This window comes from Lissotriton helveticus, chromosome 6 (assembly GCF_964261635.1).
Source record: "Lissotriton helveticus chromosome 6, aLisHel1.1, whole genome shotgun sequence".
Lineage (NCBI taxonomy): Eukaryota > Metazoa > Chordata > Amphibia > Caudata > Salamandridae > Lissotriton > Lissotriton helveticus.
This window is the reverse complement of record NC_136067.1, coordinates 2,061,507,505-2,061,523,763: the sequence shown is the minus strand read 5'-3', so window position 1 is coordinate 2,061,523,763 and position 16,259 is coordinate 2,061,507,505. Positions and strand designations below refer to the sequence as shown.

General features: G+C 38.7%; 1 protein-coding gene across 1 annotated transcript in view; it reads left to right on the top strand.

Moving 5' to 3' along the window:
* Positions 1 to 16,259, top strand: part of LOC144762990 (uncharacterized) — a 318,770-nt gene that overhangs the window by 137,820 nt on the left and 164,691 nt on the right. Inside the window, exon 7 of the mRNA XM_078648303.1 lies at positions 5,045 to 5,191. Within this exon, the coding sequence (XP_078504429.1) occupies positions 5,045 to 5,191 (147 nt within the window). The remainder of the gene's footprint in view (positions 1 to 5,044; positions 5,192 to 16,259) is intronic.

Genomic DNA, 16,259 nt, shown 5'->3' with positions numbered 1-16,259 from the left:
AAAAGCTCATGCACCTAATATGCTTATAGGATCGCCCACTCAGGAGGCTTCTCTTGAGCCTATTACTTTAAACCTCCCTCCAGCTACGGCCCCTTACACCATCGTCCTAGCAAACGTCCCCCCGTTAAAAAAGTCTGACAAAGAAACTTTGGCTTCTTTACGGAATAAGATCATACACCATCTGGGCCCTAAGACAGGACTGGCGAAGGAGATGATTAATACATTTAAGATGGTGAGACGTGTCTCATGGATTGGTAATGATAGGAAAACCTTAGGGGGGGACTGTGTGGTTCTGACTCTGAGTTCCCCAATGCTGGTTCAAGAAATTCTATTTTGCTCTAGCACCGTAGAGGTGAGAAAGGATAGTATCAACATTCTCCTCCTGTGCCCGTGTCTCCCAGGAAAGCAACATCCATACCATGGCATTACTCACCCCATTAATAACTTGAGGTATAACGTAGGGGTAATAAATAGGTTTGAACCTTTACAATATCTTGAGGATGTGCATTGACACTATAGTCCTGGCCATAATAAGGGGAAACCTGTGAGGACATGGAACAAGGGAAACCTGGAGTGGGAGTCTAAAAATTATCAACGTCCATGTATTGGGGCTACCACTACTAAAGTAATTCTTCAAGACCATGGAGATTCGATGAGTAGAGAAGAACTAAGTATAGTACCACCTAACCAGCAAAAATTAGGAAGTCACCAAGAGCCACATAGTGAGATTGACCCACTTCTTATAGCAACCATGGTAACTACCCTGCCTAAATTGACAAATAGTGGAACTACGGAACCTGTTGACCTTTTACCTGTAGTTAATGATTGTGGGGAAAATCCGTCACAGGAAAGGGTACCCAGTGCTTTGTTAGACAAAGTCTGTGAGACATACTGTCAATCAGCTCTAGTGCTAGGGATGATTAGAATTGCTTCCTGGAATATTTGTGGCCTTCATTCGAAGGTTCCGGATGAAACATGGGGTGATTTTATCCATAATTTTGACATACTCCGCTTCCAAGAGACGTGGTCAATAAATGAGATACATATGGACGGATATAAAACATTTCACATCCCTGCAATTCGGTCACCTAATGGGAGACACAAGGGGGGCATTTGTGTATATCTAACATGCTGAGCGTAATGGATATTAAGATGTTGAAAAGTACTGCTTATTATCAAATTGTCACCATCTGTTTGCCCTCATTAGTAAAGTTGCTGGTTGTAAATTTCTACAATAATATCAATAAAGTTAACTTTGTGGATGTTAGGAACAGTTTCATTGTGGATTTAAATAGCCAGAGTCCTTCTAAAGGGAGTGATGTGATTTTAATATGGGGAGGGGATTTTAATACTAGTGTGTGTAACAACTTTGATTGTGGATATGGGGATAATGAACAAGAAAAAAAAACGGCCACTCAAAGCACTTTATTCATACTGATAGAGGGGAAATGTTTAACGAAATTATGGCCATACATGAACTGGGTTTCGCTAATATGACGTGTTCCCTAATGGTGAATTTTGATCCAACATACATTGGACGAGGATTCAAATGAGTGATTGATTTTATTATTATTCCTACACGATATGCAGATAGGGTGTCAAAGTTTACGATTCATCCATATGGCCTCAGTGATCATTTACCACTCAGTATAATTTAGCTGCATTTGACGAAAATGCCCCTACCACCATAGAGAGTCTGGCGTGGTCTCAAGAGATCGTGCTGGCCCACCAAAAGGGCTATTCCTTGCGGTGGGGGGAAAAATATCAGAGAGCCTTGAATAGTAAAATCATATCTAGGGCCCTAACACCGATCTTAACGTGTTTAGGATAAGATACTCCCTATGATGCTATTTTAAATGCTTTTATGCAGATTACATATGAGGTACAGAATATATTGTCCGTCCCAAATAAGAAGCTGCAGAATAGGAGTAACGGGTGGTTTGACAGCAAATGTACAAAGACATATGCCTGCCTTAAGGTCGCCCTCAGCAATCCATTAAGGGATTATGTAGAAATTAAAAACTGTAGGATGGCCTATAGCCTATCCAGGAAAAACCGCAAAAAGGAAATAAAGGAGCCGGCATGGGATAATCTCCATGAGGCCACTCAGCGTAGAGACTCACAGTCTTTCTGGTAGGCAGTAAATGTGCCTTTTTTACTAATATGGGGAGGGCGAGGGTAGAAGTTGCGATTGATGACAATACATGGGTCAACTTCTTTTCTAAAGTCTATAGCATTGAGGTGGAAGAACGCATAAGCAACCAAGACCCAGTGGAGGAGCTTGGAGGCCAACTAGCGCAATTTCTGATCGACATAGAGATCACACATGAGGAAGTGTTGATGGCTATTAACTTGAGTAAAGTAAGTAAAGCCCCGGGCCCGGATGGGATTCCCATCGATCTATTCAAAATAACCACCGATCTCTAGGCCCCCCTCCTTACTCGTGTCCTAGAGGCATGTTGCTCAATGGGATTTCTAAAAACCTGGTCGCAATCAATTATTACACGAATCTTTAAAGAAGGTGACCGGGACAGACCCTCTAGTTACAGACCAATATCACTCTTGGACTCCTTTATGAAAGTTGCAGGAAGAGTGGTCCTAAATAAACTCCATACCTGGGCAGAGGACAATAACATCTTGAACACCATCCAGTACGGCTTTAGTGAAGGGATGGGAACCGTAGAACAGGTTTTAAACTTTATTTTAATACAAGGAAAATATACTCAAGCAAAACCAGGGCGCTTGTACACAGTATTCGTTGACCTTACGGCCGCCTTCGATTGCGTAGATAATAAGAAGCTGTGGAAGATCTTGGAGGAGATAAGGGTGGAACCCGCAATAGTGCAATTTTTAAAACAATTATACATGGGAGCAACCACAAAGGTAAGATATGGCCTTAAGGGAGAGTGCACCAAGTCATTCCGCGTGGAGAAGAGTGTAAGGCAAGGCTGCGTTTTGGCCCCGTTCCTCTTCTTCATTTATCCCAACGCTTTAGAGGAGCAACTAGGGGCCAAAGTAGAGATTAACCAAGATGTAACAGCAAGCAGATTGTCTCCCATCTCTACGCGGATGACGCAGTGCTAATGGCTAGAACTATGATAGGTTTGCAGAGTGCACTTTCCACCTATTAGGAGTTCATGGCCAGTAGGGGCCTAAAGCTCAATGCAAGGAAAACCGTGGTGATGTTGTGTGGGAAAGGCAAGAACAAATGTAAAAACTTGGTAGTGGGGGATGACAGAATTGGATCCACTAACACATTCTCCTATCTTGGTATACTCATCGAGGAATCTGGATAGTGGGCCCCTGCGGTCAAGCGCAGGGCTCTCCTATTTAAACGCTCGACCGCTGCTCTTATGAATTTTGCTCAAAAGCTTGGAAAAAGACCTCCAGAGATTTAAAAAAAATCTATATTGCAAAATGCAGAAGCATAGCAATCTACGGGGCAGGCAATTGGGGTTTTTACAACGTAGGCCCTCTACAAGTAGTTGAAAATGCTTTTTTAAGGTTTATTTTAGCAGTTCCCCAGAGTACCTCAGTTTTTAACTGCCATAGCGAACTGGGTCTTGAGTATATTACAGACCTCATTAAAATACAACCAATCTTATTATGGTCTTCGCCCGCTTTGGGCTTAAACCAAGAAATCATCACAGAAATAATGTCCCTGGATTATATCAGAAACATCCTGTGGCTAAATTATATTAAAAACTTGGCAAACGATCTAAATAGACCAGAATTTTATGTAAATCCAGAGAGGATTTCTTCTTTATCCAGAAAAGAATTGAAAACATTATGTATTAACCACTTTGAACTGCTCAGATTATCTGGGGAAATCAATAAGAATACTGTGATTCGGCATCAATTGACCTTAACATGTTATACCATCCAACCTTATTTGTTTTTTTGTTTAAGGGGCTTTGATAGATTTGTCCTTACCAGTTTGAGATTTGAGACCTTTCATCAGCTGGTAACATTTCCAACTATAAATAATTGGTCGAGAAATTTGGTGCTATGCCCATGTAATAATCTTTCCCTGCAAACTACCATTCACGTGGTTTTATTCTGTAAATACTATGTAAGGGAACGCAGAAGATGAATCAAGCCGCTTTTGAAACAGGGAGCTTGGCGGCAATATCGCCCAGCATTTTTATTCTTGCAACAGCTGGATAATGAATATTGTATTGGTACCATGATTGGTTTTTTAAACAGCATTATATGGAAACGGAACGCTATGACATGTTAACTACTGTTAAAAAGTTTTTATTAACATTTGGAACAGTTTACATATATGTGACTATGTATGAATTTGTTCACTGTTTTTTTAATGCTGCTTTTATGATTTTTTACTTGTATGCAAAAAACGAATAAAGCAATTTTCTATTCTATTAAAAAAGGCATTCACAAAGATGAAAGAGAAAGGGCCTATGGAGATCAAAATACCTAGGAACACAATGTAAAGGATTGGAGAGGTTAAGAGAAAATGTATTACATCTATTTAAGGGCCTATGGAGATCAAACTACCTAGGATCACAATGGAAAGGATTATTAAATCTATTTTAAAAATATTTGTACAGTAACATGCAAAATCAACTCAAGCTAATCAAAAAGTGAGGAGTGGTGAATACTCTCATGGTTAAAAAGATTAATAGCAAAGGTTGTGTTGAATCTACTGTATTTATTACAATTACAGTAGAAATTATCCACAGAAAATGTTGAAGTATAAGGCATTCCATAAATACAATATTTTATTGTATTATTGTAACAAACGATAGGGGTGTTTCTAACTGGGACTGTGATGAATGGAGGTTGAGATGTACACATCTCTTTATTTACTATGTTAATAATTTCAACCAGGGATTGAAACTGGTAAGTCCTGATTTTATAAGGTATTCTGAGACGTATAGGATGCTTTTTGCTACTTAAAATCTATGTGCAACAACATTGTGCCATTCTCATATGCAATTCACGGTTGCTTATGTATTTTTCTGCTGGTGATTAATTTGCATCATAAGCTCATTTAATATTTCTACAAACGTTTTACTAACAGAGAAGTCAGGTGACTGCCCTAAGATAAATTATACCTGCAAGATGTATCCTCTGCCCAGAACTTGCAACAATGACGGGGAGTGTGGTGGGATCCAGAAGTGCTGCCAGCAATCCTGTGGCTTTGATTGTACAGACCCCGTGCACCCAGGTACAGTACGAGTGCTTGACTGTCTACGAACAAGACACAGATTCAGTGCTCAGACCCTATCACAGGTTGTTAGATAATGCACTGTTTTGATGTGCACACCCTAGAGATCTGTTTGGAAGCCGAAAGCTGAATCTCAGTGGTCAGTAGTCCGACCTTTGAATTTACTAACATTGTAACACAGTTACCAAATGTACTGCTAATTGTAGCCCTAGTGAAAGTTTTGGAAAGCACATAGATACTGTACATAGAGTATTGCTCGATTTTAAAATGCACACTCTGCCATTCCAAACTAGTTATCAGTAGAAGCTCTGCATCAAGTGGGAGGCTCTTGTAAGATGCAATCAAACTTGTTCTTTGATGTACCTCGTAGAATTGCATCCTGCATGGGATTCTTCTGTTAGCTCTGAACCGGATCATAGAGCTGCACTTTGCAAGGAAGAAAAAAGAGAAAACTGCCATTATAAGAAAAGATGCCCATTCCTACACTGCAGTGTTCCCAAAGGCGCCTGCATTACGCGCTAGCCCGTCGCACTGCGAAGTGAGGGATTTTCCCCTAACATTAACCAATATCTTGTTCACCAAGTTCAACAATCGATACTCCAAATTGTTCATTAATCATCGAAATGTTTAGTTCACTTGCTAGAAGTCACTCAATATCACTGCGAGTACAGCAGCTTTCTCATTGCTGTTTTATTGTTTAATGTTCAACTGCCTTCAGCGTGCCCATCCGGGCTTCAACTTAAGCATGTAGAGATATATAATTCATATTCCAGAACCGCACAAAATTCCACCCAATGCATTTCAACCTCTCTTTAGACCTTTGTCAGGGGTAACTGAAAGGAACAGAAAAAGAACATCTAAACCTGTTGTTCAAAACATAATTGAATCAGACCCTTCTATACTTGCGCCTTTGAAATCATACGTTTCCGATCATTGCACCCCTCCCAGTTTGTGAAACAACATGCCCAACAAGATTTTCTCCATTTTCCTTTAAAAAATACCTGAAACTAGTGCATTCGAGACAAACAATATAAGCATTTAAACTACTCAATAAATACAACAAACCAATCTGTCTAAGTGCAAAAAGTCCTTGCTTCTGCCAAACAACAACCCCTTCCCACCTCCTGGTTACCAGTCTAAATCCTAATGACAACCTGTCTTTCCCAAACCCGTAATAGTGACCACTCTGCCTTGAATGCCGCGGTGTGTGACCTCCCCCCGTTCTTTCCCTCTACGATAACTTTGTGTTCTCTTTCTCCTATCTTCACATCAGCTGCTAAGCTCACCCACCTAAATCCTATCTATTTATAGCCAATTGAACCGATCTTATCCTGACCATTCCCACACCACACCATGAGTACCGTTACACTCTTCAACACTCTGAAAGCAGTAATCCCATCTCAAAAGCATGCAGCAGCCTGCAGAACCCACCTAAGTTAAGACATACTGCTCAGCAATACAATTATACCCCCAATCCAGGCTGCAACACAGAGTAATTTCAGTCAGTCAGTCAACAGAAGAGACGAATTGCCATCTTAAGAACAGGCGAGCAATTGTAACTAAAGCAAGAAAGTGTGGTACGATGAAAAGAGATTTAATGGCAGGGCCTTGTAAATTGGGAGGAGGCAATGACAGCCATTGCCATGCGAAGGAACAGAAGGCAGTGTTTTGTGTTGCGGCGGGGCAGGAAGCCACACTGGTCCGGGTGGATAAGGGTGTGCATCACCTGTTTAAGACGAGTTTCTAGGACCGTGGCATAAATTTTAACCTCGGTGTTGATGAGGGAGATAGGACGATAGTCAAAGCAGGAGGACAATGCAGGGTGTATTTTGTGAATCACCACAATGGTGGCAATGTCAATATCTACTGGGAAAGTACAGTTCTTAGCTACTTTCATATACAGGGTGTGGAGTACTTGAGATAGAGTATCCTAAAAGGCTTTGTAGTACTCTTTCAGGTACCCATCAGGGCCTGGGGTCTTCCTAGACACAACGGCGGAAATAGCCCCCTCTATCTCATTTAACAAGATAGGATGATGAAGTAATTGGACATCGGCGCCCGAGAGTTGTGGGAGCGGCACCTCCCATATTAAATGAGGACTGAGTCCCAAGGTCAACAAATGAGGCAGCCATATAGCGGTGATGGTAGTATTCAGTGAAGGTCTGTGCAATGGAGGCTGTGACGCTTTGAGAATGACCCTCAGCGTCTACAATCTCAGGGATTATTTTTGTCTCCCTACCCATAGACTCGAGTTGTGGAAGCTCTCCACATCTTTTTGGCCATATCCAGAGTGATATGAATGATTTCTTTCCTCAGGAGCTCAAATTGCCAAGGTGTGTCTCCTCAGCCATTGGTGGCCTTGGTGTGCTCCAGACGGATGATCTGAGCCTGCATTTCGGAGAGATGGTCCTCTCAGCCCTATGCTTTTTTTTTAGGTAGCCTTTATCGAACCCCCCTGATGGTGGTCTTACCCAATGGCCACGGGGTACTGGGGCACCGAACCATGCATTTATCTTGCTGAAAGTAAAGCTTAAGTTTGTTTCCCGGGGCCTGCTTATAGTCCCTGTCTTGGAGAAACCAGGCGTTCAGCCACCAGCTAGGGCAGAGAGCTCCAGTGGGGCCTCCCAAACAGAGGAGGAAGGAAAATGGTCATAGATTCCCTAGCAAGGTGAAGTGAACCCACACAACCACAAATGTAGAGACAGATGTGATTTATTAACCATCAGTCACAACAGCTCCCAGGAAACTCTCAAACATCAGAATACAGAGCAAGTCTTCACATGAAGATTCTGTAACCATAGTAATGTCATGACATAATGAAGTAATGCATCATTGTAGACATAGAGAACAGATGTTAGATTACTACAATATCTCCCTTCCTTAACAGAATAAAATAACACAAAGTATAATATAGCACCATTGCAACAATAAGGGAAAAATGCAAGAAAAGATATAAATAAATATAAAAAATTGCCAAAACAGAAAGAAAGAAATAAATAACTTGTAGAACATAAACATGAAAAAGAAATAGCTTCCACTTCTTAAGAAAACTCAATGCAAAAATACATTTCAAGATAATGAAATATCATTTCATTTCCTAAGTTAAAGCATTACATTTCCAACCTTAACCTTTCATCATGTTGTACTACTGTCCTTAACTATGTTCATTTATAAATCCATACGTTTTGTAGGAACCCTAATCCTACTACCCCTCCTTGGAGGAACATAAAGCAATTTTGAGTCATTTCCTCCCGCATTACCAGCCTCTGTTTTTTCCTCATTTCTTCCACAACCCATCTGATATACAACCTTCTGTGGAAGTTTATATACACGAGCCAGATTCCACCAGTTTTTGCCATTAATCCTAACAGCAAATTTTGTAACTGCATCCACTTGAACAGGAGAACCAAATTTTGATAACCCTTTAGGAACATTGTGTGGTGACTTGATTTTTATCCAATCACCTACCCTTATTTTAGACACAAAGCCCCTCTCACCATCTTTAATATCCTGCCCTCCGGCCAACTTTTCCACATTTTCAACAGATTGAGATTGACTTCTTCTCAAATCACAGTCATGCATCATTTTGTTCTGCACATGTGAACCCCATCTTTTCATCCAAGCAGGACATAATTGGAAAGAAGCCCCCCTTCCTCTTAATAGTCTAAACGGACTTGAACCAGTAACCGTATTGGGAGTTGTTCTGTGTGCCCATAACATACTTTGGACAGCCTCCTGGATATTCAAATTAGAAGACACAGCCCATTGTATGCACTCAACCAAAATACGGTTATTCCTCTCAATGAAACCATTTGCCTGAGGATGATAAAGAGCCACCCTCTTTTGAACAATCCCCGATTGCGATAAGAAATCAGTCATTTCCTTTGAAGTAAACTGTACTCCATTATCCGAAATAATCTCTTTCGGGAAACCCTCCCTGGCAAATAAGCTCTGAAAGAATTTAATAACTTCACTTGAATTAGGATCTGTCATGAAATGAACCTCCCACCATTTGCTATAGTAATCTGCGACAACCAAAGCAAACTTACACTTGTTGGGCAAAATGTTGAATGGACCAACAAAATCCACAGACAATTTCAACCATGGACCATCCGGCAAAACAACCTGTTGAATTGGAGGAGTCTTAATCTTGACAACCTTGTCACTTGAATTACAGATCACACAATCCTCCACCACAGAAGTGATCTGCTGATCCATGGAGGGCCACCAATAAAAATTTCTTATTCTTTTTTTTGTATTGGTCTGCCCCATGTGTCCATCATGTCCAAAGTTAATTATTGACGACCTTAATTTCTGTGGTGGTACAAATTTCTCGCCCCTCATGATCATACTACCACCTTCAATGGTTAGCTCATCCCCAATTTTCGCAAAAGGTTGAAATTCCTTTTCCAACAGTTTCTCTTTTGGCCAACCTGTAACAATGTAGTGCTTAAGCCTCCTCAAGACATTATCTTCCTCCATGGCTGCAAACCATTCATTCTCCGAAAAACACCCAACCAAACATGCATCCACAGCAGCAATCAAACAATCCTCCTCAATGTTTTCCCTGAAATCATTCTTAGACATAGCTAAAGGAAATCTTGACAAGAAATCTGCGCGGGTATTCTTCCCACCTGGGATATGTGCAACTTGAAAACTGTATTGTAACAGTTTGCTACTAAGTCTAGCTATCCGTGGTGTATGATCTTTCACCACCTTCCCTTGCAGAATTGGAATCAATGGCTTATGATCTGTGAGAAGATTAAAGTTCCTGCCCCACAGAAAACATTTAAACCTTTCTATTGCCCAACAACATGGTAACAGTTCTCTCTCAATCACTGAATAATTCTTCTCACTAGGTCTTAAAGCTCGTGACGCAAACCCAACCGTGAATTCCTTCCCTTCCTTTTCCTGTGAAATCATCCCACCTAACCCATACAAACTTGCATCCACCGACACAGTACACTTAGTATTAGGGTCAAATGGTGTCAAAATCTCACATGATCCAAGCTCTTTCTTCAGATTTATAAATTCTTGTTCACAAGTTTCATCCCATTCGAAGATAACCCTTTTCTTGAGAAGATCTCTCATGTGTACTGTCTTCATTGAAAAATTGGGAATAAACTTTGAATAAAACTCAGACATTCCTAAAAATGAGGAAACCATATCTTTTGTCGTTGGACTAGGAGCGTCTACTATTGCTTTTATCAACCCTTCTCTAGGTACAATACCTTCTCCTGAAATCTGATGTCCCAAATACTCAATAGACTGCACACCAAAAATGCATTTCAATTTATTTGCCACAATGCCTTTTTCACCCAGCCTTTCCAATACTTTAAACACATTGCGATCATGTTGAATTTTAGACTTGCCAGCAACCAAAATGTCGTCTTGATAAACAACCGTCTCACCCAGACCTTGTAACACCTTCTCCATAACACGTTGAAAGACTGAAGCCGCACTGGCTAACCCAAAGGGCATCCTCCTAAATTGAAATGTGCCTATAGGAGACACAAATGCAGTGATGTGTTTGCAAGAAGGATCTAACTGCACCTGGTGATACGCCGAAGCTAGGTCAATTTTTGTAAAGTATCTAGCCCCTGCAAACTTAGCCAGAATGTCATCAATACGTGGCAAAGGATGAGAGTCAATCCAAATTTCACTATTAACGCTGCGAAGATCGATGCAGACTCTCAAACTACCATTAGGTTTGCGTCTGACGACCAAGGGAGACAACCAAAGAGACGACTCTATTGGCTCAATAGCTCCTGAATCACACATCTTCCTCAGCTCATTAGCCAAATCATCCCTAACACTGTGAGGTACTGTACGTAATTTATGTTTGACAGGAATTGCATCATCTTTCAACCTTATCAAATGTTTGAAACCTGTAATGCAACCTAAATTATCACCAAAAACTTTTGGAAATTTATCAAACCATGAAGTAGACAAGTCCTCTTGTTCCAAATCTTCTACAACTGACACCTGTTCTTTCTGACCAGGTCTAAGCTCCATCTTAAATAAACCTTGGTGATACCAACCAAGGATATTAAGTCCTTTTTTTTGCCACATAAACTTTACCCTCTATTGTTCTTCCTTTGAACATTAAAATAGCTTCAAAGAAACCTGAAAGCTCAATACGCCTACCCTCGTATGACACCGGTCTTCTGTCTGGTAGATTGAGTGACCTCCCTTTCCATGTCCTCTCAAATAACTCATCAGTTACCATCGTGATGCGTGCTCCTGAATCAACCAACAGATCTAATGGTTTTCCATCCACCAACACCTCCACAATAGGGTCCTCACAATCCTCACTTTCATCCTTCACGACCACCACTAGATCAGATAAAGAGCTCACAACCTCTGCATCACCTTCCTCTTCTTTAGAAATCTCTCTATAAACAGAATTTACACTATTCTTTGAAATGCAAACTTTCGCAAAATGTCCTTGCTTACCACATTTATGGCAATTCGCATTCCTAGCCGGACACATTTTCGCATTAGGAAAGTGTTCCGCACACCCACACTTTGAGCACACATTCCGTTGTCTGTTTTTACCCTGAAAAGATTGTGTTCCTTTTGAGTCACTACTAACCTTATTGTCCACCTTAAAAGCCACTTTTGCCTGGCTTTTTATGTTTTTCACACCACTGGACTCCTTTACAACACTAACAGATTCTCTCTCAGGTCTCAACTCTTTGCGCTCTTTTTGTGAGAGCTCAATACTTTTTACAATTGAAATAGTCTCATCTAACGACGGATTCTTAAGTGTTAACAGTTTTTCTTGAACTTTCCCACAACTAGTATGAACCACAATTTGATCCCTTATTAACTGTTCCGTGAATTGTTCAAACACACATTCAGACGCTAGAATTCTTAAAGCCGCTACATAAGCAATAATGCTTTCATTTTCTTCTTGTTTCCTAGTGAAAAACTTATGTCTTGCTACTACCAAACTACTTTCTACGTCAAACTGCTTCTGTAAACTTCTTACTACTTTTTGAAATTCATCTAATTCCTCTCCTGCCTCTCCTGATTGTGTTACAGGTAAATGTTCAAGAACAGCCTGCCCCTCAAAACCTAAATTATGCTCCAAAATGAAACATTTCCTTTGCGCACTAAATCTGCTTCCTCCAATAGCCCCAAGATACTTTTCAAATGCCCTAAACCATACCTTCCATTTTACAGGCGGATCACCTGGGAGCTGTAAGAATGGGGGTGGTGCTTGTACATTCTGCATTTTGCTAATAACGTTTTAAAATGAAGCAGAACAAAAACTAGAAGCAGAAATAGATAAAAAAAAAAAATTCAAACAGAAGTTACTTTCCACACTGACTAAAACTCTAAATTATCTTTTCCCTGACTGTGCTTTTAGTTGTTAAACTATACTGCAACTAACTGGATTATTTGATTTTTTTTTTAAAGAAAACAGATCAACGCTCGCTATTCAGAATGAAAATTATAAGCTGAGAAGATAAAGACACCCTTTAAATTGCAGTAAAAATGCTACTTGAAACGACAGGTTAATATTGTCAATGCTTTTCCCCACCAGTTATTTCCTCGACTGTTCTATTCCAGGTTTTCTTCAGCAAAATAACCTTTCAAAATGTTAAGAAAAGAACTTTTAAGTAGAATGCCCCCTCCGAATCCAGTAGATGGCGCCCTAGTCCATGAAAAGCTTGCCTTTAATGTCACATTGCTGTTAAATGTGAAAATACAGCGTTTTCTGCCAACCTTCAAAACTTGTTACTTTGCTCTTCCCTACGTCCAAAAACCACAGAGGTTTAAAGTTTACCTCAAACTGACACTCCCACGACGATTTCTTAGCACATTAAATGCGTGTTGTCTTTCACAGAAAGATGCCAATATTCCTCCGTGAAAACTGGGTCGTCTGTCTCCAGCTGCTAGGCAACACAAACAAAGGAAGTTGAGTGACGTATTTGGAACGCCCCCTTCCCTTCAGTCTTCCTTCGTGGCTTCAGATCGCCTCAGAGTGACGCAGTGTTCTTCACCAATACTGCAAGAACATTCCAAGACGTCATCAGATGCCTCATTACCACCGGACCGAGCAGAGCTCCAACTCGTTGAAAAACCGTTACTTTTAATAGGCCAGTCCACCAGCTTTTAACATTTTTCTCAGCAACAGGCTTCCTTAAATTACGCGCTAAGCATGTAAACTTTTAATATTACACATTTTCCAAGTGTAATCAGTTGAAAAGGCACAGAATATTCAAAGTTGAATTCTTTAACATAAACGATGGTTATTCTTCGTGCTCATCTCTTAAGTTGTACTGTTTTAAACTTATTAGAGGCACAAAAAGAGTCGTTTTTTCCTCAAACCTTCCTTTATATAAACATCAAAAACAGGTTTACTCACAGTTCTTTTCTCTGCTTTCTGCGTGTCCTTTCATTTACATGCCCAGCGTAATTTAAATGTTTCTCATATCAACAATGCTGCTTTTAAACCACGAGTTTCCAACTTTACACTGCTACTGAAGCTTGTTTCAATCCTCTTGTTTCAATCCTCTTGTACCGTGTTCCTGGTTTACGCTGAGATCCTTGATCCCATCAGCGTTAAAGTTGAAATATACAAATTTTATTTTAAAATATTTCCCTTCCAAATCCAGTCTAATGACAGTCCAGTTGAATGAACACACACGTGGGTTAAGTGACTAATGGTTCAACCTCGTCGCCAATTTGAAGTGAACCCACACAACCACAAATGTAGAGACAGATGTGATTTATTAACCATCAGTCACAACAGCTCCCAAGAAACTCTCAAACATCAGAATACAGAGCAAGTCTTCACATGAAGATTCTGTAACCATAGTAATGTCATGACATAATGAAGTAATGCATCATTGTAGAAATAGAGAACAGATGTTAGATTACTACACAAGGATTTGAATATCAGTGACTGCACAGTATTCAACGGCAGGCATGAATGTATTAATTCAATGAAGGAATGAGTGCGGTGAGCATGGAGAAATGTGGTTGTATTGGAGCAGGCGGGAGTTCCACGTTCTCTACACATCGAATATGACAAACCTGGAGGCCCATTGTAAGAGATGTTTAGCGTTTGTGCAGCGTTGATGAGGGGGATCCCTGTGGAATCACTGTCAGGGTATTAAGATAGAATATCGACGGGAAAATATCGAGTAGCATTAATATCGTGGTAAGAATATCGAAAGAAAAAAATATCGTCGTAGTAAATATCGTTGTAAAAAATATCGTTTTGTTAGAATGACATAAATATCGTCAAACAAAAATATAGATGAATAGAATATCGTTGACTAAAAAATCGTTGTACATAATATCGCCAAAAAAATATAATGGGTAAAAAAAAAAAAAAATATATATTATTTTTTTACAAAATTTAGAAAAATACTTTTAATAATAATAATTATAAAAAAATATTTGTTACAAAAGATTTGTTAAAATTTTAGTAGCGGGTTATTGGTATTATAGGGGATAAGGGTGGGTAGTAATTTAAAATTTAATATAAAATATGAACAAATTATGAATTTAATCAGAATTTGAAATTTAAAATTTCTAAATAGAAATTTTCACGAAATTTTATTTGTAATTATTAATTAATAAATCATATTTAAAATTTTAGTAGCGGGTTATTGGTATTATAGGGGATAAGGGTGGGTAGTAATTTAAAATTTAATATAAAATATGAACAAATTATGAATTTAATCAAAATTCGAAATTTAAAATTTCTAAATAGAAATTTTCACGAAATTTTATTTGTAATCATTAATTAATAAATCATATTTAAATTTTAGTAGTGGGTCATTGGTATTTTAGGGGCTAAGGGCGGGTATTAATTTGAAAATTAATTAAAAAAAAAGATAAATAATAATAAAATCCAAAATAAATTAGAAATAGAAATTTAACAATAAAATTTAGAAATTTAAACGAAATTATTTTTGTAATGATAGTGAAAAATTTCATATTAATATTTTAGTAGCGGGTTATTGGTATAATAGGGGATAAGGGTGGGTAGTAAATTAGATAATATGTATAAAAAAAATCCAAAATTAAGAACAAATTAGAAATTTAATCAGAATTTGAAATTTACAAATCAAAATTTGAAATTGTCACGAAATTTTAATTGTAATATGTATATTGTTTATTATCCAGCACTTTCCCTGAATTATGTTGGATTGGAGTTAGAATAGTATATTATTATGGTTTACTATCCAGCACTTTCCCTGACTTATGTTGGATTGGAGTTAGAATAGTAATTTAGTATGGTTTATTATCCAGCACTTTCTTTGACTTATGTTGGATTGGAGTTAGAATAGTAATTTATTATGCTTTACTATCCAGCACTTTCCCTGACTTATGTTGGATTGGAGTTAGAATAGTAATTTATTATGCTTTACTATCCAGCACTTTCCCTGACTTATGTTGGATTGGAGTTAGAATAGTAATTTATTATGGTTTACTATCCAGCACTTTCCCTGACTTATGTTGGATTGGAGTTAGAATAGTAAATTATTATGGTTTATTATCCAGCACTTTTTCTGACTTATGTTGGGTTGGAGTTAGAATAGTAAATTATTATGGTTTATTATCCAGCACTTTCCCTGACTTATGTTGGATTGGAGTTAGAATAGTAATTTAGTATGGTTTACTATCCAGCACTTTCCCTGACTTATGTTGGATTGGAGTTAGAATAGTAATTTATTATGCTTTACTATCCAGCACTTTCCCTGACTTATGTTGGATTGGAGTTAGAATAGTAATTTATTATGCTTTACTATCCAGCACTTTCTCTGACTTATGTTGGATTGGAGTTAGAATAGTAATTTATTATGGTTTACTATCCAGCACTTTCCCTGACTTATGTTGGATTGGAGTTAGAATAGTAAATTATTATGGTTTATTATCCAGCACTTTTTCTGACTTATGTTGGGTTGGAGTTAGAATAATTAATTATTATGGTTTATTATCCAGCACTTTCCCTGACTTATGTTGGATTGGAGTTAGAATAGTAATTTAGTATGGTTTACTATCCAGCACTTTCCCTGACTTATGTTGGATTGGAGTTAGAATA